At 47.5% G+C, this 26,917-nt stretch overlaps 1 protein-coding gene across 1 annotated transcript; it reads right to left on the bottom strand.

The window, feature by feature from the left end:
- Positions 1-149: 149 nt before the first annotated feature.
- Positions 150-23,348, bottom strand: LOC100217275 (uncharacterized). Its single transcript, NM_001320109.1, has 16 exons — positions 23,069-23,348; positions 22,844-22,916; positions 20,807-20,872; positions 20,329-20,394; positions 20,114-20,196; positions 19,573-19,624; positions 19,322-19,387; positions 7,422-7,489; positions 7,293-7,341; positions 7,126-7,210; positions 6,930-7,028; positions 4,573-4,624; positions 3,757-3,808; positions 3,559-3,675; positions 2,623-3,486; positions 150-983 (listed from the first exon to the last, which is right to left on the bottom strand). Exons 1-16 carry the CDS (start codon positions 23,278-23,280, stop codon positions 405-407), a joined length of 2,583 nt encoding a protein of 860 aa, NP_001307038.1. The 5' UTR covers positions 23,281-23,348; the 3' UTR covers positions 150-404.
- Between the last annotated feature and the right edge of the window lie 3,569 nt (positions 23,349-26,917).

The following is a 26,917-nucleotide window of genomic DNA, read 5'->3' as shown; positions in this document are numbered from 1 at the left end:
GTTAGATTTCGGCTTATATTTCAACAACACCAGCATACGAACACAGGAACAGAAGTATATACTGTACTACACTACATTGTTCATATGCAAGTTACCTGTTCATTTTCATGGGAATCGTTCAGGAATTTCACATGAAAATCGGTCCAATTACACAGGCAAAACATTAGCATAAAAAATCCACGTTCCATATTGGGTACACAAATGGTTCACCTGATACTACTAATTTAACATCAGAGTGCGTTGTAGACAAGCAGAGCACTATCACTACTCACTAGGCTCCCCTACCTACACTAACATAGATCATCATAGCGCCAAATTAGCTATGATAATAAATTAAAATCTCTTGGTAAATTAGCTGCCCAAGCCCTGCTTGATAATCAGGGCAACGCCGCAATGTCTGGCAGTTACTGAGGCCTTCGCGCACCTGAAGTGTTGGGAGGCCGAGGCTCGCCCTGCTGCTGCTCAGAATGGCCCCGATAGTGCCTAATTGCAGAACTGTAAGCATTGCCTGTCAGACTCCCTCTCATCTGTCCCGTGGGGCGCCAGCTATCATCCACAGGGAGCTCCGGTGGAAGACCATGCGAAGGTCCAGCCTGAGGTGTGCTTGGAACAGTCGGTGGTACACTGGGAGGTTGCAGGTGCGGTGGCGCCCGCTGTAGAGGCGGGGTTGTTGTTCGTGGCACTTGTTGCGATCGTGGTGCCTGGCTTTGCTGCACAGGAAAGAGATGGTTTTGGATGTCTGCTTGGGTTGGTCGGACATACGCGGCAGCGGTGGTTTGGCCGGCAGCAGCCAGTGCTGTTTGGTTCATGCTCATCCGTGTGTGCCTCAGTGGATCCATAGTTGGAGTCTGTTGCATAGTTCTGTAGGCGTTCGCTCCTCCAGCCTGCACTGAAATTCCTGGTGGTGGTCGTGCACCCATGAGGTGTGGCGCAGGCAGACCAACAACTCGACTGGGTAGATGGCTCGATGTGTTGCGAATATCCTGCCAATAATTGTGATTATGTCAATGCATGTTTGCTATTGTGATATATAGTACTCCATCCCAAAATATAATTCGTTTTAGATAAAATATACATTCACTAATTAACCTATGAATATATTTTGTATGTATGTCTATATTCATTATCATCCATTCAAATGTAGACAGAAAAAAGAAGGCTAGAAAGAACTATATTTTGGGACAGAGGGAGTATAAGTAAGATAATAGTGAAGACCCTTTCAGTGCCATAGAACTGTCACTGTCTGCTGGTGCTGGACTCGGCAACAGACATAAATGCTTTCACTACATCAAGTTTCAGGTCCTAGCGCCACCAAAAACCTTGCTAGTACAGCAATCAACCTGTCACCCAGTATATACTGACAGCAATACAGCAAACTAGTATGTGATTCACTGATTCTTATTAGTTGTTACCAGTTTCTATGGTTCCTTTGACACATTTTTTCTCGAATATGAAACAAAGCTGTCATTGCATTAGGAAGGCCTGCAGTTGTAGAGATACAACAGTCCATATACCACCACTGCTGCAACAGTTCCTTTGGTCAGTAAGGACTTTGTGATTAGTATCACTAGATTCCAGTTGAATTAGGCCAGGTAACTTACGGGTTCCATTCACTTCCTGTGGGGTTTCATTAAAAATAGTATGTGCAACCTGTAGTTGTTATGCTAATATTTCAGGTGTTATGCAGACTTTTTTTCAAAAAGAAAGGATAAAACAATTCAAGCTAATTGCAAGGTGGTCTGACATACATGTATGAGGATTGAGGAAGCTGAGCTAGTTCAGTTGGTCGAGGGTGTGAATGTATACCATGACCACCTAGGTTTAAGTCCTCGTCGAGTCGAATTCGGGTGCCTATTTTCTTCTTAATAAAATGCCACCTAGTTTCTCCTAAGTCGAAAGTGCTACTCAGACCACCTAACCAACTCGGCTAGAGGCCCTTTTGCTAGCCACAACAACTCAGTTTCAAATTCATCTTAAGATGCCAAGAAGGCAAGAACCAAAGTAGACAAGCAATCAACCTGGCGCTGTATATCATGTGCTGACAATTGTTAGTGTTAGTGGACACACTAACCAAGCTTTTGGGTTGAACTGATTAGTGCGTCCACTCTAACATGGTATCGAAGTCAGAGGTCTCGAGTTCGAATCCTGGCAGAGGCTTTATTTGTGCCTCCACCCATTTATTTCCACGTTTGCGCCTTTCTCTCTGGTGTGTGTTCACCTTTTCTCTCTTGCTGCACGTGAGTGGGGGTGTTGAAGTGTATAAGTGGATTGAGTACCTTCTCCTGTGAGCTTAAGCTTTGGGTTGAACTGGTTAGTGAGTCCACTCTAACAACAATGACACTTCTGTTTTCTTAAATCTCAGCATCAAACATGATTTTTGTGATGATTTTTGAAACATTGTAACACGGTATTTTATATTTCAGTCCTTTAGCTAACAAGGGCACCACCCCCCTGGGTGCCATACGATTTTCCTTTATTCACTATCCTAGTTCTGATGATAGCCTTTTCACTTTTCACAGAATATACTGATTGCGACTTTCAAGTTGACTACTGGAAAAGTTATAGTATCTTATGTTTGAAGCTAGAACAGATGATAATACAAAGACTTGAAAAGATGATTACCCGTGCTGTCGACTGTAGGTGCAATGATGCAGCAGCGACGCTAGGAGTCCTTGGTAATGGCCCACTACCACTGTTCCTTGAAGCAATGACACTGTCTGGATTCTTCACTTGATGTGCTTGGTAAGTTGAAGAGGATGGACTAGATAGCGGGATAGGAGGTGGACAATTGAGAATATTTGGCTGCAACCTTGTTGATGACCCAGGATTCTGTGGTGGAACCGTCAACCCCTGTACTCCTATTGGCTCTCTCCTGGGATTTCTAGGTATAGGAAGCCTTCTCACTTCGGACCCATGTACTGGACCTATTTGTGGCTGCAGCTGTACAGTTCCACAATGTGTTTCCTGTGAAACATGTTGCATGCCAGATGCTGAAGAGGTTTCAAGAGAAGGAGAGACTGCATCTGTGATAACAGGGTGCAGAACATTTTGAGGTAGAATAGATTCCAAGGTCCCTAATGAACTTGAGCCCAGCCCACTAGTAGGAGGTAGTAACAAATTTTGACGTGAAGTGGAAGCCATGTTGCTTCCCCCATTATTTCCATCCCCTCGATTCAGATCTTCTGTCTGAGCTGTCATAGGGAAATCTGTAAGATAGTCTGATACAGACAAATCTTGACTATTCAACACAGGCTTTGAATCTTCTGGAGCCGATGCCCAATCCATTTGCATATCACCATCATCATTGCCATTTATCAGATCTATGACATCTCGAGAAGGTGAACCAGTTTCTACAGCATCTCCAGCCTGCTGAATTGTGTCACCTCTATGTCTATCAGATTTTTCATCCTGAGCTGGAACAACTTTCCAAGATCCATCAGCAAATACAAGGACATCAGTGACATCATCTCCAGTCTCTTCTAGTATCTGAGTTAAAAGGAAAAAAGGAGGTCAGATAGAAAAAAAATGAGATACAAATATAAGCAAAATGTAACTTGCCTTCATCATCTTTTGGTCAATACGTAGGTCAGTGAAGCTTGAGGAGGTGTTACAATATGGACAGCGCCAGTTTGGTTTTCTTGAGTTCATCTCCATGTAATTATCATAATCAAAACACTAAACAATACAGTCATGTTACCATTTTGTAATAAAAAAAATCACAGAATCAATATAAACAAGGCAAGATTAAATAAATACCTGATAGTGTTTGCAAAGACGGCCTTTGATAGGAGTTTTTATGCGCCTAAAACTACGACAGGAGAGGGGGAAATAAGTTCAACATCAAAAGGCAGATCTAGTGTTTTTACAACCAAATATATTAAATTGATTAGTATATGTCAAGCAGATATCAAATTTTCAAAATGTTACCCAACTATCTAAAAGTTATTGAGTGAGAAATTGCAGACGCAGCCAGAAAGTTGTTACATTCTGAATGTATGGTCCAATTCAATAGGAGGCTGTGTGTAGTCATAGTCATAGCGAATTGCGATCATATGGATTCAAGATACGATTATTTCTTTTGCACTCTTTCCATCACCATCCATGTGCAGTATTTTTTTTATTCCCAACTAAGTAGACACTAAGATTAGTTGTTCACTAAAACAACTATTATTTATCCTCAAGGTCCATATTGAAAGGGCATCTAGCTGAGCTAGTTAGGTGGCTCCCATGGAAGCAAATTTCAGGCAGGGGTTAAAAAAATTCCCCTGTCTGTTCCATGCCTAAGATTCTGCCCTGGTTGTGGCCACTCACACATGGGCTACAACGCTGTTGTGTATGGGTGGGGCAACTGTTCGGTGGTTTTCTCGACCTGCATGTTAAGGTCTTTTGCTTAAGCAAAATGCCTGAGGGCTGTATTACTCCCCCCCCCCCCTCCTCCTGGACACCTGGTCAGTCATAAATAGTTCCTCTACATACATATATGTTTATATGCGTAAGATTTGACAATGTACAATGTTTGAAAATGGTACAGTGAGCATATTCCATGAAAAGTGCAGCACAGTAGTACAGTACCTTATAGGACAATTTAGGGAAACTCTTGATGGTCCCTCAAGTACATCAGAATCTACAAGAGACCAGTACACATCGTTAACTGTAATGGAAGAAATTATTAAAAAATAAGCCATCACTAAGAAAATGCATATACTGTATTACTTAGGCTGTCTCCAGCAACTATTCTATTGCATCCCCTATTTCAAACTTCACTCTGTAAACAATGTAATCTACAGTGTAAATCCCCTATTTTACACGATCTGCTGCGGACAGCCTTAAAACTCAAATTATGGCCACACTACATAAAGACAATGAATGCAGGGGAACCAAAGAGGGCAATCAACTTTTGCTAATCTGGCAATTAGAACTACAATAAAAAAATACTCACATGGTTTAACTCTTACTAGTTACTGTCACTACATGTACTTCATGCAAGCAAACCATATTATTTTGAACAAGAAACCAAGGCATGATACCGAAAAATGAATGGAAATGCTATCAACAAATAAACGTAGTTATTGAAACTGGACAGACTGCTAGCAGAACTAAAGCCTGGTTCAGCATGATTCAAGTCATCAGATAGATGCAAATTATCACTGAGCCATCTGACTTTGCACGAACCAACTGAAACGATCAGCATACAATTGGGGTTTAGGTACTTAGATACAACCACGCTGATCACATCACCAAGGCAAATATACTCGGTAGTTGCTACTAAGAGGACTAGTTGTTGGAGAGGAAAACTGTTGAACCTGCCTGAGCAGGTCAATTGCCCATCCAGCTTCAATAACTATGCAAATAAGCCCCGCATGGGCTGCTAGCAGATGATCCGGCATTTGTGTCACCTTTCTATGTTGTTCATAGGTTCATTTGCTTACAAGTATGGTCTCTTCCAATATAAACTGATTGTTCAAGTACAGCTAGGTATTTCACTTTTATGGATCAATAAAACTGAACTTACAGGTTTCATTTGCCCATGGGAAGAACTAGGGGAAAACACAAGTCTATTTTGTGCAGAGCAAAAAAAAACCAAGTCTTTAAAAAGCTGCATGTTATCACAAACAGACAGGAATTCATGTTTACAGCCAAAAATATATATAGTCAGTTTAAAAGAGGGAAACTATACAAGTAACTGTCCACCTACATACTGAGTCCCAGCTCCTATCACTTTACAGAGAAACTGAATCCAGTTCCAGACAACAGGTTCACTTTACATGCTCCATGTCCATGATCATGCATAACACCACAATCAATCTTCGGTACTACTTCTATCCCCAAAAGCTTGATGTTTCCGTTTGATTAAAATGCATCAGCAGTCCTCGAACTTGATATATTGTGTCAATTGGGTCTCCGAACTCTCAGAACCAGAAAAACAGGTGCTATAACTTGTCTGCACCATTCAAAACCGGGTTTGTTCAAACCGGATGCTGACATAGCGAGCCACGTTGGAGCGCACTAATGAAAGTTCGGGGATCCAAGTGACTCTAACGTGGCACTCCACGTCGGCAAACGGTTTGAGCAAACCTGATTTTGAATGGGCTGGCAAAGTTATAACACCTGTTTTCCTAGTTTCAAGAGTGTACGGGGACCCAGGGGACCCAATTGACACAGTATGCCAAGTTCGAGGACCGTTGATGCATTTTACTCTTTCTATTTTATTCTAAGTCAAACTATCTAAAGTTTGACCAATTTTATACAATAGAATATTAATGTATATATTACCAAATATAAGTATCATTAGATCTGAACATGTTTTCATAGCATAACTATTTGTATCATAAGTTGACAACTTTATCTATAAATTTAGTCAAACTTAAGATAGTTTGATTTACGAACATAAAGTTTTTGGGGATGGAGGTAGCAATCAGTTATTTCCATTTTCCAACATAAGGCCAAACAGAGACAAGAGCAGATTGACGATGGTGAAAAAACTCAAAAGGTGTAGCAAGAATTGAATTGAATAATTACGAGTAAAACTGATAGTCCATTTCTAAAAAAACAAAAAATAACATAAAAAACTATAATGTCAGTGGGTATGAAGAATCAGACACAAATTTAAATGAACCTACATGGATATTTCAATCGAGAGATTACAAAATGTCATTTAAAACACACTTCAGTCCCAGTCAAGAAACTCGACGACAACAACAACAACAACAACAAACTGGACGCATAGCATAAAATATACTGAACTTTCAGTGGTGAGAAGCCTTCCCACTGAGCCAAAGCCAAAGGTCCTGGGTTCAACGCAGCCTCTCTGCAAAAATGCAGGGGTAAGGCTTGCCTCGGTTATGGCTTCCCCCAAACCCCACTCATGTGGGAACAGCCAGCACTGAGTTCACTCTGCAACTAAAAGAACTAAAATGGATTTCACCTACCTGCAGGATAAACAGTGATAGGTTGTGCATAGTCATCCAGTTTTGGAGCACTGAAGGATGTCAAATCGTTCACAACTGCTACAGCTATGATATAATTAGCTGCAAAGTTAAAATCAAAAGGCGTAAATAAACAATTCGCCAGATCGGTGTATAATAAAAAGTACAACTCAGAGCATAGCATGGTGACCGAGCATACCATTAAAATATCCAACACCTTGGATAATGTTAGCCCCATATTTGAGCATTTTGGTGATATCAGTAGGTAACTGGGGTCCTTGTTCCTGTTTGAAATGCTGAGTTAAATTTTCCAATAAAAAAGATGAAGTTTAACCAGAGGTTACAGAAGGCATGGAAACCACTAACCATTGAAACATTAGTCCTCTTGTCCACACCCTTCCCATTGACCAAAAAGCTGAACAGAAAAAAGGAATCACTCATATTTCTTGGGTTAACATTAGTAGGTGATGGACATCAAAGCTGAGAGAAACGAACCTCACATGTGGTGGACTTGAGACACATGATGAGGCATCTAAATTTTCCTTTTGTACGACAATTAGTCTCTGGAAAAATGTTGGTTAAGTTACTTACAGAGCCTACATGTAAAAAAACTAAATAGACACCCCTGAACTCCAGTCACAAGTATGCCCCTAACTGCAATCTGTACAAATACAACCATATGCTTGGACAGGACGAGTGTGGGCTAAGGGCTCATAGATAGTCCTTGCATTAGTTAGCATAGAGGCAAACTCTATGCCACTGGTAGTGTTCAAACTAGTGCAGGTAGTCAACATGCTTCTGGCCTCTGTAGCTTGAAACAGATGGTATAGGTATCTAATACATTCCAATTAAGAAGATACGTAAACAAGCTAGATCTTTTCTTTTGTACTACAAGGGAAAGGAAGTGGGTAGCATACAGAAACATCAGATGTACCCAAGTGTGCTAGACTATTGTTTTCTGTCTATGTATTATGGGCCTTGAGCCCAGTCCATGTACCTCATGTATATGTACACCATCAACCCACTCAAGGGTTAGGGTTTTCAACTATTCCAACATGGTATCCAGCCAGCCTCTCTCTCTCCTTCCCTGCCCCAGTCACCGCCACCTAGCCTTCCCGCCGCCCGCGCAATAGCCATGGCTGATGTGCCGCCGCCTCCCTCTTCCCCACCTCTACTCCCTCGCCACTAGGTGGCGATGGCCGCGGCCGCGCACCTAAGCTCCCCTCCTCTCCAGCCGGTGTGGGCAGCGGGCGGTCCTGAGATTTTAGGGGCCCGAGGCAGATTTAAAATAGAGGCCTTCTATATATATATATATATATATATATATATATATATATATATATATATATATATATATATATATATATATATATGTTTCCAATATAAATAATCAATATATGTCTAAAAATATTCATATCAAACAAAAAGAAGATACACATTACATTATTATATTAAAAGTTTCTTCTAAATATACATCTAGCATAGGGTCCTATAAGCTTGGGGGCCCGGGGCGGCCACCCCTGGGCCCCACCCTCAAGACCGGCACTAGGTGTGTCGTCCTCCCTTACCAGTGCTAGGCTGCTGCAGGCAGCAGGCCGTCGCGGCCTCTCGCATGGGCCCTGCTCCACCCGCCCTAGCCCCTCTGCTTCCTGTTGGTCTGCTTGTCTCCCCCTGTAGGTGGGGATCCGGCCGGCCATGGTTTCGCCGCCCCTGCTCCAGCCGGCCTTGGCCCAGCCGCCCTTGACCTAGGCGCCAACTGATCCTGACGTTTCCCGGTTTGGGTCTACCTTGTCTAGGCCCGTTTACCGGCGGCGGCGGCCATGGTGTCCTCCTTAAGTCCTCTCCACCCTTCGCAAATCCGCCAGTCATGCCCCCTGATGTTGTAGCGGCTCACTCTACCTTGGCCATAGCCCTCACTGCTGCCACGACTGTTGTGCCTATTGCACGGGAGCGCGAACATGTCGCCGCTCTTGCATGAGAGCACGAACACACTACACAGGATGCTTTCACTCGTCAGCTGGCCAGCGCTAAGCGTCATCTGCTTGGCTCTACCTGCATCGACCCTCCGCGGGAGCCCCCAGTCGTCGACCCTCCATGGCATACGAGGTTGCCACCGTCGCCAACCTTCATGCCTAGGCAGCGGGTGTTTAGAACATCTGTTCTTGGGTCCCCATCCTCCTCGACCCGGCTTCCTCCACCTACCCCGTTGGCGCGACCTCGTCCTCCTCACACTGCACCATGGACAACCACGTTCTCACCGACATGATGTCCCTCAACCCTCCTGGCGGCGGATGGGTAGTGTGGTCCTCTCCTGGATACTCGGCATGGTCACTGTTGAGCTGCAAGACGTCATTCGCGAGCGGTGTGGCACTACCCGTTAGGCCTAGGTTGCCATCAAGAAGCAGTTCCTCGGCAATTACGGGACTCATGCTCTTCACCTTGATGTCGCCTTATGGACCTTTGTCTAGGGACTTCTCTGTCACCGAGTACTACCGCCACATGAAAGACATGGTAGCCTCTCTTTATGATCTCGACCGTATGCTTGGCTTCAACCTTCTCTATTGCCTCAATGGGCACAACAACCACCTCGCACTTGGATCACTCGCTCGGTCATGTTCCTGTCCTTCCATAAGGGCCAAAATGACCTCATCCTCGAGGAACTGACCAAGGGGTCGCCTCCTCGCTCTGACGCCGTTACCGCCCTCTACAACTCCAAGAGCCATCCCTCACGCCCGCCCTCCTCCACTCCTGCCTTGGGACGCTCGTCGTTGCACTGACCTACCACGCACCCCTCCGCGCCTGGCTCCTCGCATGCTCCCTCACACCGAGGGGTGTGGGGTCTCAGGGTGGTTGCGCCTTCGACGGAAAGGTGGTTGCATGGGTGGGAGTAGCTGAGGCTGATGGAATAAGTCTTGAGCATCTAGAGGACAGCCTGCTTTTGACTGTCCTCTGTAGTCCTTTAGCATCTAGAGGACAGCTTGACTGTCCTCTGTAGTCTCTTTAGCATCTAGAGGACAGCAGTCGCTTTTTGACTGTCCTCTGTAGTCGCTTTAGCATCTAGAGGACAACAGTCGCTTTTGACTGTCCTCTGTAGTCTCTTTAGCATCTAGAGGACAATCCTGTTGTGTAGTGTGTGTGAGAAGGTGTGGTAGTGCAGCCCCTAGGGCTATAAATATGTGTCCCCAACCCCTCTAAGGGTATGACATTGTGTAGTGTTTGAGGAAATAAACAGAAAATTGCCCCAACTCATAGTGTCATCCTCTTGATGAGAGTTAGAGTCCCTCTACTTACAATTGGTATCAAAGCCAAACTATCCTGCAGCCTAAACATCTCGTGCTCATCTCCTTCCCGCGCCTCTCCTCTCCCCACACTCAGTCGGCAGCAAGAGCTCCAACTGTTCCTTCCTCCCCTGCTCAGACGAGCAGCCTTTCGTCCGAGACAGCCTCTTCCACACGCAGCGACCCCTCACTAGCCCACCATGTCCCTACGCTCGGCCACTTCGAGTGTGCGGCGCCAGCAGGAGGCCGAGGTCGCCGCGGCACAAGAACGCGAGCGAGCAGCAGCAGCGGCTGCAGCGACAGCGGCGAGGGCAGCACGGTTGGCAGCGGCGGAACTGGCAGCGGCGAGAGCGGAAGTAGAAGCAGCGGAGGCGGCGGATGCTGCACGTGCGGCGGCAACAGAGCTCGAGGTTCTGCGCGGCAGTAGAGCTGGCAGCTCTGCTTCTGTCGACGACAACACCGACGAAGAGCTTAGGCTGGCGAGGGAAGCAGCGCGAGAGCAGGCGGCACAGTGGGCAGTCGCGCATCCCCATGGGGGCGCGCGTGGCGGCAGCCCGGATAGGCGTCGACACGCTGACGGCGCTCCAGGCGGGGGCGCACGCGGCGGCAGCCCAGACGGGCATAGACGCGCCGGCGGTGCTCCCGGCGGCGGCGACCGAGTTGACGGAGATCGCGGCCTCTACAGGCGGCGCGGTTCTCCCTCCCCGGATCGGTACCATGGTCGCCGCATGGCCCAAGCCATTGTCAGGGACATCGGTCCCGGCGGTGGGTGGCCTACCCTCACCAAGACCAACTACGTCGAGTGGGCCGCGGTGATGAGGGTACGGCTTCAGGTTCGCCACATGTGGGAAGCAGTTCGTTACGACGACGTCGACTACCACGAGGATCGGCGGGCGCTGGATGCCCTCATTGCTGCAGTCCCGCCCGAGATGCAGTTTTCGCTTTCCCAGAAGCGGACTGCCAAGGAGGCCTGGGACGCCATCGCTGCGACCCGCATCGGCAGCGATCGGGCCCGCAAGACCACACTGCAGGCACTTCGCAAGGAGTGGGAGAACCTGGCCTTCAAGCCAGGTGAGGATGTTGATGACTTTGCTCTCCGCCTCAACACTATGTTGCAGAAGATGGTGCAGTTCGGCGACGACACCTACGATGAGGAGAGAGCTGTTGAGAAGCTCTTCCGTTGTATCCCCGAGAAGTACAGGCAGATTGCTCGCTCGATCGAGTCTCTGCTAGACCTCTCCACGATGACGATCGAAGAGGCGATTGGTCGCCTCAAGGTGGTCGACGGCGACGAACCACAGGCTCTCTCTGGGCCTATCACTATCGGCGGGAAGCTACATCTCACTCGGGAGCAGTGGGAGGCCTGCCAGGGTGACAAGAAGAAGGGGGAGTCCTCGACACGAGGCCGCAAACGCGGCAAGCCGCGCAAGGCGCGTGGGGGCGCCCAGGCCGAGGCGCGAGGACATGCTGAGGGTGGTGCACGTGGAGGTGCCCAAGGCGGCGCCGTCCGCAACAAGAAGCCGGCACGAGACGACGGCTGCCACAACTGCGGCAAGCTTGGCCACTGGGCCAGGGATTGTCGGCAGCCACGACGTGGCCAGGCCAACGTCGCACAGGCGGAGGCGGAGGAGGAGGCCCTGCTCCTGGCACATGCAAGCATCGAGCCATCTCCAGCGGCACCGGCCGCAGCGGCACTCCTCCACCTTGATGAGTCGAAAGCACGCGCTTTCCTCGGCGACGGCTCCAACAAGGACATGATCGAAGGATGGTGCCTCGACACCGGCGCCACTCATCACATGACCGGCCGACGGGAGTTCTTCACCGAGCTTGACTCTAGCGTCCGAGGCTCCGTCAAGTTTGGGGACGCCTCCGGCGTAGAGATCAAGGGCGCCGGCTCAGTCGTCTTCACCGCCGCGTATGGTGAGCACAGGCTGCTCACCGGAGTCTACTACATCCCCGCGTTGAGGAACTCTATCATCAGCTTGGGACAGCTGGATGAGAACGGTTCGCGCGTGGAGGTCGAGCACGGAGTCATGAGGATCTGGGATCCCTCTCGTCGCCTTCTTGCCAAGGTACACAGGTGTCCAAATCGGCTATACATCCTCAATGTGAAGGTGGCACAACCTTGCTGCCTTGCTGCTCGTCGAGACGACGGGGCATGGCAGTGGCACGAGCGCTTCGGGCACCTTAACTTCGAGGCCCTGAAGCGGCTCAGTGCCAAGGAGATGGTACGAGGCCTGCGGTGCCTTGACCATGTGGAGCAATTCTGCGATGTCTGCGTGTTGACAAAGCAGAGACGACTCCCCTTTCCCCAGCAGTCGAGCTTCCGAGCCAAGGAGAGGCTCGAGCTCGTGCATGGGGACTTGTGTGGCCCGGTGACACCAGCCACACCAGGAGGACGACGCTACTTCTTGCTGCTCGTCGACGATCTCTCCCGCTACATGTGGGTGATGATCCTTGGCAGCAAGGGAGAGGTTGCGAACGCCATCAGGCGTGTGCAGGTCGCTGCGGAGGCGGAGTGCGGCCGCAAGCTGCGCGTGCTGCGCACCGACAACGGCGGCGAATTCACGGCGGCTGAGTTCGCGTCGTACTGCGCGGATGAGGGCGTTCAGCGCCACTACTCCGCGTCGTACAGCCCGCAACAGAACGGCGTCGTCGAGCGGCGCAACCAGACGGTTGTGGGGATGGCTCGGGCTCTCCTCAAGCAGAGAGGAATGCCAGCTGTCTTCTGGGGAGAGGCGGTGGTGACAGCGGTTTACATCCTCAACCGCTCGCCCACCAAGGCTCTCAACGGGATGACACCGTACGAGGCTTGGCATGGGCGCAAGCCGGCGGTCTCTCACCTACGGGTCTTCGGTTGCCTCGCGTTCACCAAGGAGCTTGGCCACATCAGCAAGCTCGACGATAGGAGCACCCCGGGGGTGTTCATTGGCTACGCGGAGGGCTCGAAGGCCTACCGCATCCTTGACCCAAGAACACAGCGTGTGCGCACGGCACGCGACGTAGTGTTCGACGAAGGGCGAGGATGGGCGTGGGACAAGGCGGTGGACGACGGCACGACTCCGACGTACGACTTCACCATCGAGTACGTCCACTTTGAGGGAGCTGGGGGAGTAGGAAACTCTTCTCCGAGCAGGTCTACCCCAGCCCCCAAGTCTCCACCGACTCCCGCGCCACACTCTCCAGCTCCTGCTACAACGAGCTCTTCACCACCACGCACTCCAGCCACGACTCCGGCTACAGCGAGCTCTTCGCCACCACGTACTCCAGCACCGACGGTACCCCCTCCGGGAACGTCCTCTCCGACACCAGCTCGTGTCGAGCACGACCCAGTGGAGCTCGTGACCCCTCTGTCCCGCGACGAGGAGCGCGTCGACGCGTGCTACGACGGCGAGCCGTTGCGGTATCGAAGGGTGGAGGGCCTTCTCATCGACCCGTCGGTGCCAGGCCCTGCATCTCGCATTCTGGCAGGAGAGTTGCATCTTGCATGCGACGATGGTGAGCCTCGGTCTTTCGCGGAGGCCGAGAAACATGCGGCTTAGCGTGCCGCGATGCAGTCGGAGATGGACACGGTTGAGACGAACCGCACTTGGGAGCTCGCTGATCTCCCTCATGGTCATCGCGCGATCACCCTTAAGTGGGTGTTCAAACTGAAGAGGGATGAAGCCGGCGCCATCGTCAAGCATAAGGCTCGCTTGGTGGCACGCGGTTTCTTGCAGCAGGAGGGGATCGACTTCGACGATGCCTTCGCCCCTGTAGCACGGATGGAATCCGTGCAACTCCTCGCGTTGGCAGCCCTGAAGGGCTGGCATGTTCATCACATGGATGTCAAGTCAGCGTTTCTTAACGGCGACTTAAAGGAGGAGGTCTATGTACACCAGCCGCCAGGTTTTGCGATCCCTGGCAAGGAGGGCAAGGTGTTGCGCCTGCGCAAGGCCCTCTACGGCTTGCGACAGGCACCAAGGGCGTGGAATGTCAAGCTGGATTCCACGCTCAAGAGGATGGGCTTCATGCCAAGCCCACACGAGGCGGCCATCTATCGGCGGGGCAATGGAGAAAATGCCCTGCTGGTGGGTGTCTACGTCGACGACTTGGTGATCACCGGCGCCAAGGATGCAGAGGTGGCAGCGTTCAAGGAAGAGATGAAGGCCACCTTCCAAATGAGTGACCTGGGGCATCTCTCCTTCTACCTGGGGATTGAGGTGCATCAGGGAGACTCCGGGATCACACTTCGCCAGACCGCCTACGCCAAGCGCATTGTTGAGCTGGCTGGGCTCACCGACTGCAACCCAGCTCTCACTCCGATGGAGGAGAGGCTGAAGCTGAGTCGCGACAGCACGACGGAGGAGGTGGATGCTACACAGTACCGGCGTCTTGTGGGGAGCCTTCGCTACCTCGTCCACACACGGCCTGACTTGGCATACTCCGTCGGCTACGTTAGTCGGTTTCTGCAGCGACCGACGACGGAGCATGAGCAGGCTGTGAAGAGGATCATCCGCTATGTTGCGGGGACTCTCGACCACGGTCTCTACTACCCGAGGTGCCCTGGGGAGGCACACCTTGTCGGGTACAGCGATAGCGACCACGCCAGCGACATCGACACCAGCAAGAGCACAAGCGGGATTCTCTTCTTCCTCGGCAAGTGCCCCATCAGCTGGCAGTCGGTCAAGCAGCAGGTGGTGGCCATGTCCAGCTGCGAGGCCGAGTACATAGCGGCGTCCACTGCTTCGACTCAGGCTCTCTGGCTGGCTCGACTGCTCGGTGATCTCCTCGGGAGAGACACTGGAGCGGTGGAACTCAGGGTGGACAGCCAGTCCGCTCTGGCATTGGCCAAGAACCCCGTGTTCCATGAACGGAGCAAGCACATCCGGCTGAGATACCACTTCATCCGAGACTGCTTGGCAGAAGGGAGCATCAAGGCGCGCTACATCAACACCAAGGATCAGCTTGCAGACCTGCTCACCAAGCCCCTTGGGAAGATCAAGTTTGTTGAGCTTTGCTCCAGGTCCGGGATGGCCCAACTTTCTCACAAGACGACGCCCAAGACTTAGGGGGAGAATGATGGAATAAGTCTTGAGCATCTAGAGGACAGCCTGCTTTTGACTGTCCTTTGTAGTCCTTTAGCATCTAGAGGACAGCTTGACTGTCCTCTGTAGTCTCTTTAGCATCTAGAGGACAGCAGTCGCTTTTTGACTGTCCTCTGTAGTCGCTTTAGCATCTAGAGGACAACAGTCGCTTTTGACTGTCCTCTGTAGTCTCTTTAGCATCTAGAGGACAATCCTGTTGTGTAGTGTGTGTGAGAAGGTGTGGTAGTGCAGCCCCTAGGGCTATAAATATGTGTCCCCAACCCCTCTAAAGGTATGGCATTGTGTAGTGTTTGAGGAAATAAACAGAAAATTGCCCCAACTCATAGTGTCATCCTCTTGATGAGAGTTAGAGTCCCTCTACTTACAGAGGCGAAGCTCCTTGGCCCTCTCTACAACTCGTGGATAGGCCACACCTCCATGTGGTCCAACCCGTCACCAACGGAACCTCCTTCGCACCTACCTCCACCCTAGCCACACCTAACGCTTCCTACTTCCTGACCCACTCCCCTCCGCGCCTCTAGCACCTTAGCCACCACTACTTCCCATGCCACCACCCTCTGTCCGACCCTAGAACCTATGGCTTGGATAGTGGGATCGATAGTCTCTTGCTAGTTCCTTCAGCACAATGACCCTAACCCTCCTGCCCTCACCGACTGGGTTGCTGATTCCGATGCTTCCTACCACACCACTCTAGACGTGATTATACTTTTTCCTTCCCACCCACCTCTCCCATATCATCCTTCATTTATCATTGTTGGGCAATGGGAACATTCTCTGAGTCATCTTAGTAGGTGATCCTTCTCAAGCCCTCTCATCTTCGCAATGTCCTTGTCGCCCCCATATTATTCAAAACTTTGTATATGTTCGCCAGTTTATCATTGATAACTCTTGCTCTATTGAGTTTGATCCTTTTGGCTTGTCCGTGAAGGATCTCGCTACCCGGGGCCTTCTCGCCTGTGTCCCCTTATCCACCTACTGCTTCCACTACATCGTCGCATTCGTCTTCGCCGCAACCGCACGCATCGACTACTTCCACTACCTCTAGCACTTGGCATCGACGCCTCGATCATCCTAGCCTTGTCGTGTTGTCCAAGTTGTGTAGTAGTTCAGTCGTTTCTTGTACTTGGGGCACCTCTGAGCATTCTATGAAATGCCTGTCAACTAGGTCATCATGTTCGACTCCCTTTCACTAGCTCCTCCCAGGCTGCGCAAAATTTTGATATCATACACCATGATTTGTGGAGCTCTCTTGTTATTAGTGTTTCAGGTTATACATATAATCTTGTAGTTCTTGATCGTTGCTCTCATTATTTGTGGGTTTTTCCCTTGTGCTCGAAGTCAGATACTTTTGCGACTATTCTGCACTTCTTTGCGTGGGTTCCCACTCAGTTTGGTCGCACCGTTAAGGGTTGTAATGTGTGACAATGGCCATGAGCTTGACAACTCCTCTCAGCCCTTCTCATCCCATGGTGTGCAGCTCTGAATGTCCTTTCCCTACACTTCTCATAATAGCAAGGCTGAGCGCATGATTCGCACCACTAACAACATCATGCGCTCCTTGCTATTTTAGGCCTCTATTCCTGCTCAGTACTAGGTTGAGAGCCTCACACCACCACCTACCTCCTTAATCACCTTCTTATAATTGTGATTCACACCTTGACACCCCATTTTGCTCTTTTTGGCATCGCTTCATCCTACAACCATATTCACGTCTTTCACCATTCCTCATAAGCTCGCCCCTCGCTCCACCCATTGTGTCTTCCTCAGTTACTCTCCTGGTCACAAAGGGTATCGATGTCTTGACCTCGCTACTAATTGTCTCTTGATCTCCCATCATGTTGTCTTCGACAAGATATACTTCCACATCTCGAGCCCCTTTAGCTCCACCACTGACTCCCTTCCTAAGTAGGATTTTCTTCTTGGCCTCGTGGCTCCCTCTGCAAACCACCCTTTATTCTTTCCCCTGTAGGTTCATCCCCACCACTCTCATTTGTGGCACTGGCGGTCCCTGTGCACTTGGACTCCCTTCAGGCTACCTTGACGCCCCGGTCGACTCGTGTGCCCACCCGTCGACCCCCACCAAACCCCTGGTGGCCCCCATGGCCCCACCTTTGCCTCGCCCGAGCCGGCTCCTTGGCGCTATGCCCAACTAGTGCATGTCTATTAGCTGTCTGAGTGGGTACATTGCCTTGCTCCCGCGCCAAACCGATGGTGCACCATTCCCTCTTTATTCACTGTGGCCCTCACCATATCGACCCAATGTTGACTCGACAGGCTGTTGGGGTCCTTCGCCCTATTGATCGTCCCATCCTCTCCGTGACCTCATCGTCGATCTCTCGTGTCGTCTCCTGTCCATAGCGCCCTTGTCGATCCTCACTGGCATTACACTATGGAGAATGAGTATTAGGCCCTTCTTGCCAATCACACCTCGGATTTGGTGTCACGTCCCCCAGGCAGCAATGTGATGACTAGCAAGTGGGTCAGGACATATCGGAAGACGGATGGTTCTCTAGACCGGTACAAGGCCCACAATTATCCATGCAACGTCCTGGGGTTGACTATGATAAGACGTTCAATCATGTCGTAAGGCCCACAATTATCCGTGTCATTCTCACATTAGCCATCTCCCGTTCTTGACCAGCACATCAGCTAGATGTCAAGAATGCCTTTGTCCATGGAACTCTCACTGAAATTGTCTACTACCGACTTTGTTGAAGCTACTCACTCTGGCATGATCTACAAGCTCAACAAGTCCCTCAATGGTCTGAAGCAAGCCCCTCGCGCTTGGCACAGCCGGTTTGTCACCTATCTTCTCTAACTTGGCTTGGTTGAGGCTAAGTCAGACACATCTCTATTTATCTACTGGCGTGGCAGTGACACTGTGTACCCCCTCGACACCTCCTGTATGTTGATGACATTGTGCTCATTGCCTCCTCTTCGAGCCTCCTGCACTGGATCATCATCGTCCTTCAACATGAGCTCGCAAATGAAGGATTTGGTCCCCTTCATCAATTTCTGGGGATTGTTGTTGAGGGTCACTTTGATGGCTTGTTTCTCCAACAACGACAGTACATCCTGAATATCCTCGAACGCATTGGCATGTTGGACTGCAAGCCATGTGACACCGGTGGACACGCGGGCTAAGCTCTCTAGCAACCCCACTACCTACCAGCCAGTGCTCTTCAGTATCTCACCTTCACCAGACCCAAAATAGTGTATGTTGTCCAACAAGTTTGTCTCTACGTGCATGATCCCCATGAGCCGCACTTGAGCATGGTCAAATGAATCCTTCGATACCTTCAAGGTACTATCGACTGTGACAACGTCAGCGTCGTCTACCTCTCCGTCAACCCCATCCAACAACAGCGCACAAAACATGTCGAGATCGACCTTCACTTCGTCTGTGAACACATTGTTGTCGAGGATCGAGGACGTACGCGTTCATCACGTCCCAACGAGCTCGCAGTTTGCCGACATCTTCACTAAGGGTCTTCCATCCTCGTTCTCGGAGTTTTGGTCCAGTCTCAACATCTATCGTGGCTAGAGTTTCAACTACAGGGGTGTTAGAATATTGGTTTCTATCTATGTATTATGGACGTTAAGCACAGCCCATGTACCCCATATATATGTACACACTTAGCCCACTCAAGGGTTAGGGTTTTCAACTATTCCAACACCAAGATTATGAGCTCGAGTATGCAATAACTTTACAAGAGATCAGTGCAGAGTGCGTTGTGAAAATAGTGTCAATTACAGTCTCATGAAATTAAACATTCAAAAAAAAGTTATGCTACGCGAAGTTATCATGTGAACACCATGCATAGACTTGATAGCGTTGTGGTTTGTTCAAATCGTGTTTGTTAAAAAAGACAATAAAGTTCAAAAGTTAACAACTGAAATACTAGCATCAATACACAAACAATTAAAACAATTGTAACTTGTTAAAAACACCCATTAGCTAACAATCAAATTTTGCATGTTGAATATGCATGCCATAACATTTGTTTCCAAAGCCCCTGACTACACTTACAATCTTTTCATCTCGAGATAGGCTCCTCTCAATAAAGAAGTCAGCCATTAATATATCATAGCCAACCTACATAGGGTAGACAAAAATATCAAAATCAAGTATCCGAAGATTAAAAAAAGGAACTTTTATCATTCATCAAGAATGCCACAGCATATGATGATTTTCAAATTAGATAAAAGCTGACATAATGAATGATCAACTTTTACTAGGTATAATTATAAAATTCAACTTCAAGTTAAAAGAGTAACTACCTTTGCTTCAATAGAAGTGATTAGGCGCTCAAACTTCAACCGAGGGTAATACCTATAAAATATAAGCATAAATAAACAACAGGGTGTTTGAATAGATAGCTTGTGTTATATGTCTAATGTATGATTCAGGATTTCAACCTGCTGAGTTGCTTACATGATTTAATCAAGAGTTATTACAACTCAACTTTCATATATGGTAAACATGAATATGGTATTCTAGTTTTATCGAAATGTCTTTGGACTGAAACGAGGATAGAAATCCACATGACCATCCATGATCTAGGAAAGCATCTTTACTATAGTTAATATCACTATATTTGAGCTCTAGTTGGGTTTTATATCATGTCTTTATTCCCAATTGTGTATTATAAAAAAACTATGCGATGCTGGCGGCAAGTTTTCATCTCATTTTGAGCAAGCACATTTAAAATCAGATACTGAGGTTCACAGCCACTTTTGACTAAAATATTTTTCCACGGTAACAAAAAACTCCATACAAATTTTAATCTGTATACATTTCATGGTATTAATAGGTACGTGCCTTGGCATTATTTGTGATATAATTTCAAGCACAGTGCTGTCACTAGCTGCCTGGCCTGTGGACGTGCAGAAGTTGCCAGAGAGCTGCATAGCAAGGGGGAACACAAATAGTCGAGTTAATGTCTGAGGGACGTCCCACCACAAGAATGGGTCCAAAAATATGAAAAACTGATCATGGGAAAATAACTAAAAATATAAAAGATATTACATGCACACCTCATTGACCATTCTAAGAATGTCTCTGGAATCTGCAGGTTGAAACCATTTATTGGAGCAAGCATTCTGCAAAACAGCCAGTGTAAATTACTACCTTTGACATTGTCGGTAGATTAACCTAAAAAGCTGATCATATAGCTTGGATATAATTATATATTTATATGCTAAAGAGCCTGTGAATGGAACAACTCCCTGTCCTTTGTTCCAGAAACTTCGGTGTGAAACAACGAACAGAATATTGACATGAATGCTGGTGCATCGTTGACTTGACAACCACAAGCCCACCAGGATTAAAATAGTAAGTTACTGAAAATGTACTGTTATGTAATAGATTATTCCTTACCAATTCTATATAAGTATGTATATGTTTGGAACTCTGAATAGAAAAAAATATGACTTTTAAAAAGTTAATGGTTCCAGTTGAACAATAGCAACTATGAGACATCTCATATAAAACTGACAAGGAAATAAACTTTACCTTGCAAGAGATCGCTAGTATCATAAGCGAAGATTGTATAATTGTTTCTTTCCTCAGCTCATATACCTGCCCAACAATGGTAGATTTCAGATCAACATCAAACAATTGGCAGTCATACCTCAATTTGTGAACAAATTAAATCCCCCATAACATGAGTCAGTTCAAGCCTTCAAGGTTTTTTCTCGAATGCGCAGGAGAACTGTGCATCATTATATTAAGAAGAAAAGGAGTTTAGTCCAGAATGGACTAGAACAATACAGACATAAGGCCAACTTAAGGAGGCCAAAAGCGAAAATACACAAACACATCCATAAAATCCTGAGAAACACCAAACACGACCCCCTCAGACCTAAAAACCAAGGATGGGGGCTGTGAGAATACAGTTGTGATTTAATTTCACTTAACATGTTAGAATCTCCACATACACCACCGCTTGGCACAAAAGTCTTTGTACGTTGTTGTTGAATATTTTTATATCTATGTGCATGCAGCCGATTTATTGGTAAATTATGTTATTTTTTGCTGCAAAAAAAACCTAGTGTAAACTATTAAAACCTACCATCCATTCATTAAAACACTACTAATGATGCATTAATGAGAAAATTGGATTTTTGGGACTCCACACAATGTGCTTCGCAATTTTGCCATTCATAACATTGACTTCACAAAAATAGAACTCAAAACATGTCACACTTGGTTTTGATGCAATTTTGGACATTTTTGCCCTTCTGTGCCCTTCTGTGTCTTTTGCATCTATACGTACGCACTGAAGGGGAAAATGACAAAAATGGCATCAAAACCGAATGTGACATGGTTTAGGTCCTATTTTTGTGAAGTTAATGTTACGAATGGAAAAAATGTGAAGCACATTGTTTGGAGTCCCAAAAATCCAATTTTCTCATGCATTGATACAATCTGCTTTTGGAAGGAAAGGGAAAGGACAAGATAGCTACTTCTACTGAAATCAAGAAGCTCTAAGGGCAATCTCAAAACTGAAATTAGGATAGTTTCCATGGCATTGATTAAATACTTTGCCACATAAGCGAAAAATCTGATGTGACAACCAATTTAATGAAGAAAGAGAGAAAAGCAAGAAGAAACCATTTCTCATATGAGAAATGGTGTCAGTTTGCACTCCAAACTGCAAAGAAATCGCTCGTTTTGCGTTGGGCGAGATGTCGTTTCCATCTTGTGGGGCCCAGTGTTGACCCCATCAGTGACTTGTAGCTTGCCATGAATTCTCACCAGCCTAGACGGTTGTACAGCCTTGCGTAGATCCTCACCGGTCAAGACGGATCTACACCTGCAGATCACATACCAGCAATGCCGTGCCGTGCTACTCACGCGGCCATGGCATTGCCTTGTGCTCCGATGTCCAAGGTGGAAGAACTAGGCTTGCCCCTGCCACCTTGGACGCGCGCTCGCCGTCGTTGACAAGGCATGTCACTGTGCCAACGCACGTGTTGTCACTGTCGCTGCATCCACACAGCTGTGTGCCACATGTTGCTTCTGCCGTCGTCTGCGCCACAGCCCGTGGCCAGTGCCCACGCCTATAGGCCGCCGCTCCCACTCTTCTTGGAGACAAGAACAGGAGGGAGGGAGGGAGGGAGAGGGAGAGAGAGAGAGAGAGAGGGGGAGAGAGAGAGAGAGAGAGATCTGTTTTTCTTGTTGGACACGAGAAAGGCAAAGAGAGAAGAATGCGGGACGAGAAAATGCTAGAAATTCATTATGGACTCACTGCTATGAAACGATGTGTTGTGAGATAAGTTTCCTAGAACTAGAAGATTTTTAATTGACGTGGAAGGTATAGAAACTGGGTAGCATAGCAGTTTCCGGGTTAGGACTGCCCTTATATGCATCAGATAAATGTTCCTCTTCTATGCTGCATTGATACTAATTCATTCAAACGCTCGTCCTAGAAAAAATCAGGCCGTACTTTTAGCTTCTCAGCACATAAATTTATCAATTTATCGTAACCGCTATACCACTAATTTAAATCTTGAAGGACTGATACAAGATGAGAGGAAACAACATTACCTTTCTCAGAATCTCGGGTATGTCACCGGCTGTCAGAGGAATATCACCAGCTGAGACCGCGAAGTCAATCCCTCTGCATGCGCGCAACACGAAATGTGAGTACGCCGTAGACGAACGGCGCGGCGGGCATAAACCCTAACCGCAAGGGGACTCGAAGGGGGCGGGGCGCGCGGCAGCGCGGACCCTAGGAAGCTCGGAATCGCAAGAGGCGGAGTGGACGCGCACCTGGCGAACGCGTAGATGAGGTGGGCCAACTCGGCGACTGGGGGCACGCTCATGCCCTTCAGGTGGAACCTGATGCGGTCGCCGATCCCCTTCAGGCGGAATGCGTTCAAGGCCAGCGCCTTCTGCTGCTGGTCCTTGGGTGGCTGATGCTGTTGTTGTTGGAGCGGCGTCGGCGGAGTCGGGTGAGGGGCCGTACCGGCGGCGTTCGTCATCACCAGACAGTTTTGCGCGGCGGCGGAGCGCGAGAGAGACGAGGGGAGGTGGGCGGATGCTTTTTCGCTAGCGACTGTTACCAAAACGAACTTGCCACGGCAAAAAAAAAATGCTATTGGCTGAGAAAGGGTATCCATGATTCGAGAAAATGTTCAGAAAATAACATTTATTTTCAAGCAATTTGTAGAATAGCAGCGGTTTTACCAAGTTATTTCGAAAAACAACATTTCATCTATATATTAGATTCTTTTATTGCTTACACCACATATAGATAAAGCTATCCATTTCACAGCCCATTTTTATCTCTTATATCCATAAGAAAAACATAAATAGATAAAATATATAAGCTCTATTTCTATAGTGTTAAATATACAAATAGATGTATATTTTTATGAAGGAATAAATTTAGATTTAACTGTTGAACTTCAATCCTAGGTAGTTTCAACATCGAGCTATTAAAATTTAGACATATTTGGTTCATCTAAAGGTCTTTGAATGTACTTTCTTTGTTCCTTTTTATTTTACGTCGTTGTTTTTTTCAAAAAACTTAGATCATCTATCTTATTAAAAAATATGCTCTATAAAAACTACTCCCTCCATTTCAAAATATAGTTATAAAGTTCAATAGTTAAATTTAAACTTCCTAATTTACAGAACATCTGTGTTTATTTGTATGTTTAATACTATTCTTAATAATATAAAAAATGCTCATATATATGTATGTATTTATGTTGTTATTGTGGACTGAATAGATAAAAAAATAAAGTTGGGAAATGACAGAGGTAATTTAGTATATTTTATTGTGAGATGATAAATAAAAGAATGAAAATATAGAGTGTTGTTTTCTGAATTTGTTTGATGAAACTAACGTTGTTCTTTAAATTATTTGAAAACGAGTGCTATTTACTAAACATTGTCTCAAAGTAGTGTTGTTTTGTGAATTCCCACGGCTAATAAAAATATCACGTGGGTGGTTGCCGGTTGGCGCATCAATTAGAGGTCCCGTTTGGTTTGAGGATAGTCCCTCCATTTTAGTCTCCATTTGCTTTGAGGGATAAAGATTAGTTCTATGTTTTAGGGCCTGTTTGTTTACCCTCATGGATTATATAATCTGGATTATTTCTGGAGGATTATATAATCTGAGTAGTTCTGTTTGTTTACCTAGATTATTTGAGTTGTTAATAGGATTCTTTTGTATGAGGAAGACAAGAATCTCATCCAAGTCCTGTATCTTTGTTTAGACCAAGCCAAAAACTGTAAAGCCCTTTCAGTAAATCCCACTTATTCTTCAATTGAGTTTTGTTGTGAAGCAAACCAGTTCTTTGTCGATACTTAACACAAATATTTTTATACGCTACAGTAGTTAGTGTTCCATTTGGTCTGTTACCAGCTTCAACCTCTTCAACACATATTTCACAAAAAGTTCTAGTATTCATGGATGACCAATCTGCCTTGTCATATTTCTCGTTCTATACGAAAATATATGTACAAGCATATCACATATGAACATTACAAATGTCTACAAATTAGCAATGGCCATGTGTTAGAAAATTACTCACCGAATTATTTGCAGTAATTTCAGCTTCAACTTCAATTGGTTCATCATCTTCCTGACCTTGAGCATTTAAATCGATGTCAATACCAACACTTCGACCACCACGAATGCTCCTTCCGGCACTCCTACTACCGCGTATCACACCACGTTTCACAGAACTAGTGCCACGACCGGCGTGTCCCTGCGCTGCGTTGTCCAGTTCCTGACTTGCGCGTCCTTGATCTCGTGATGCTGACCCGCGCGGCGCATGGGAGCCCTCATCGTGCATGGCGCCCCTGATCTGACCACCGGGCGGCGCATGGGAGCCCTCACCCTGCATGGCGCCCCAGCTGATCTGCGGCGGGATTCGGCTGCCCCCCGTCGTACGTCGACCGCGCGGGACGCGTCGGAGCGACGGGCGGGATCCTGTGCCGCGGGCAGTGCCAGGCGTGAGTCCCGTCGGCAGTGCCAGGCGGCGAGATCCTGTGCCGCGGGCGGGATCGCGCGGAGGGTGGGGGCTGGGCGGCGTGTTTCTGTTGGGCGGCGGGCTTCTCCGATCCAATAGGCGCAAAAGCGATTCGTTGGATTATAATGGCAATGGTGGGTAATTTCTAGGAAACTTGAAAGGGTAGTGGGGAAGTGGGAAAAAAATAATCTGAAATAAGCACATCCTCACTTGCTTATGGATCATTCAAAAAGAGCTGTTATTTTATAAGTTTGAACCAAATCAACATAGGACTCCAACGTAGAGGACGTAAATATGAGGCCTCGGTTGAGCGAACCTATTCGCGATCACCAACGAGGCAACGAATCTTCCATCGCGCCGCCTCCTCCACCTGCCAGCTGCCTCCCTCCCCAAACGCTGATGATCCCGAGCGGCCGAGCCGCACGGCGATCCCTGCTGGGCAGTCACTGGCGCGCCTCCATCCACCCCCGCCGGCGTGGCCAGCTCCCCAATCACCGACGCGGCCAGCTCCCCACCCGCGGACAGCCTCATACCGTCGGCGTTAGCCGCTCCTCTACCCAGCCACCGACGCACCACGCTTGTCATCCGTCCCGTTTCCTCTTCAAGTGATTCGTCTGCTTCTTGTTTCCTAGTCTCTATCAGGAGATTATGGTATAATGTAAATATTTCTTATTCTCATGGAAGAAATATTTCTTTATGTGTAGCCAGCATCTATTCTTTTGATTATGAGAAGAGCTTGAACCCACAAGTTTGCTTGTCAATGTTTCGGTTCCACTACCAGCTGTTAAATGTTTCAGACAAACTAGTCAGATGCGGGTGTCCAGAAAGTAGTTTACAGTTCAAGTGCAGTTCAAAATCTTCTAAACAGTTCAAGTAAAGTTCAATTGCAGTTCAAAATCTTATAGGTGATGCTTTTCTATTCAAAATCTTCTAAAAAGTGCAGGTGGAGTTTGATCTTCTTACAGGAGCAATTCCCAAAATAGTGGCGACCTTGTGTATGAATGTGGGAAGAGCTTGAACCCTGCAAGCAGCTTTTGGATGCGAGTGTTTTGTATTTATTGATCTCAAGGTGACGAATCTAAATTATTGTAGCATCACGATAATTAGAGGAAGGGGGTAGCACTACTAAATCTATAATTAATCTAACAATGATAGCCATTAGATAAAAGGGAGAAGCGTACCAGGGCACGTACGTAAACTTGCAGAGGGTGATGCGTTAGTTAGAATCACTGGCCGGCCTGCCTCCTGCTAGAACTGCAGGATCTCGTGAAGCTATGTTGTGCGGCATTATACATGTCCAAATGGACGTGCCGGGCTGGCCCGGCACAGGCACGATTGGGCACGGCACGCCAGTTATACGGGCCGGACTGGGCTGACACGCGGGCCATTTATGCTGCCCAGGCACGGCACGGCCAAGGTTAAACGGGCCGGGCCGGGCCGGGGGCACGTTTAGCCCGTTAGTGCCGGGCTGGGCTCGGGCCCAGTAACCAAATATACATAATATAACAGATTTAATAGAAATGCACATAAAACATCACATTAAACCATACATGTACACAGAGTACATCAAATTTAACAGAAATACTTGTGGAGCCTTAGTGCAATGTTGTCTCATTAAAAACCTTCCTAGGTAAAA

The sequence above is a fragment of the Zea mays genome, chromosome 9 (assembly GCF_902167145.1).
Source record: "Zea mays cultivar B73 chromosome 9, Zm-B73-REFERENCE-NAM-5.0, whole genome shotgun sequence".
Lineage (NCBI taxonomy): Eukaryota > Viridiplantae > Streptophyta > Magnoliopsida > Poales > Poaceae > Zea > Zea mays.
Note: the sequence above shows the minus strand (reverse complement) of the source record. Positions and strands in the feature narration are given on the sequence as shown.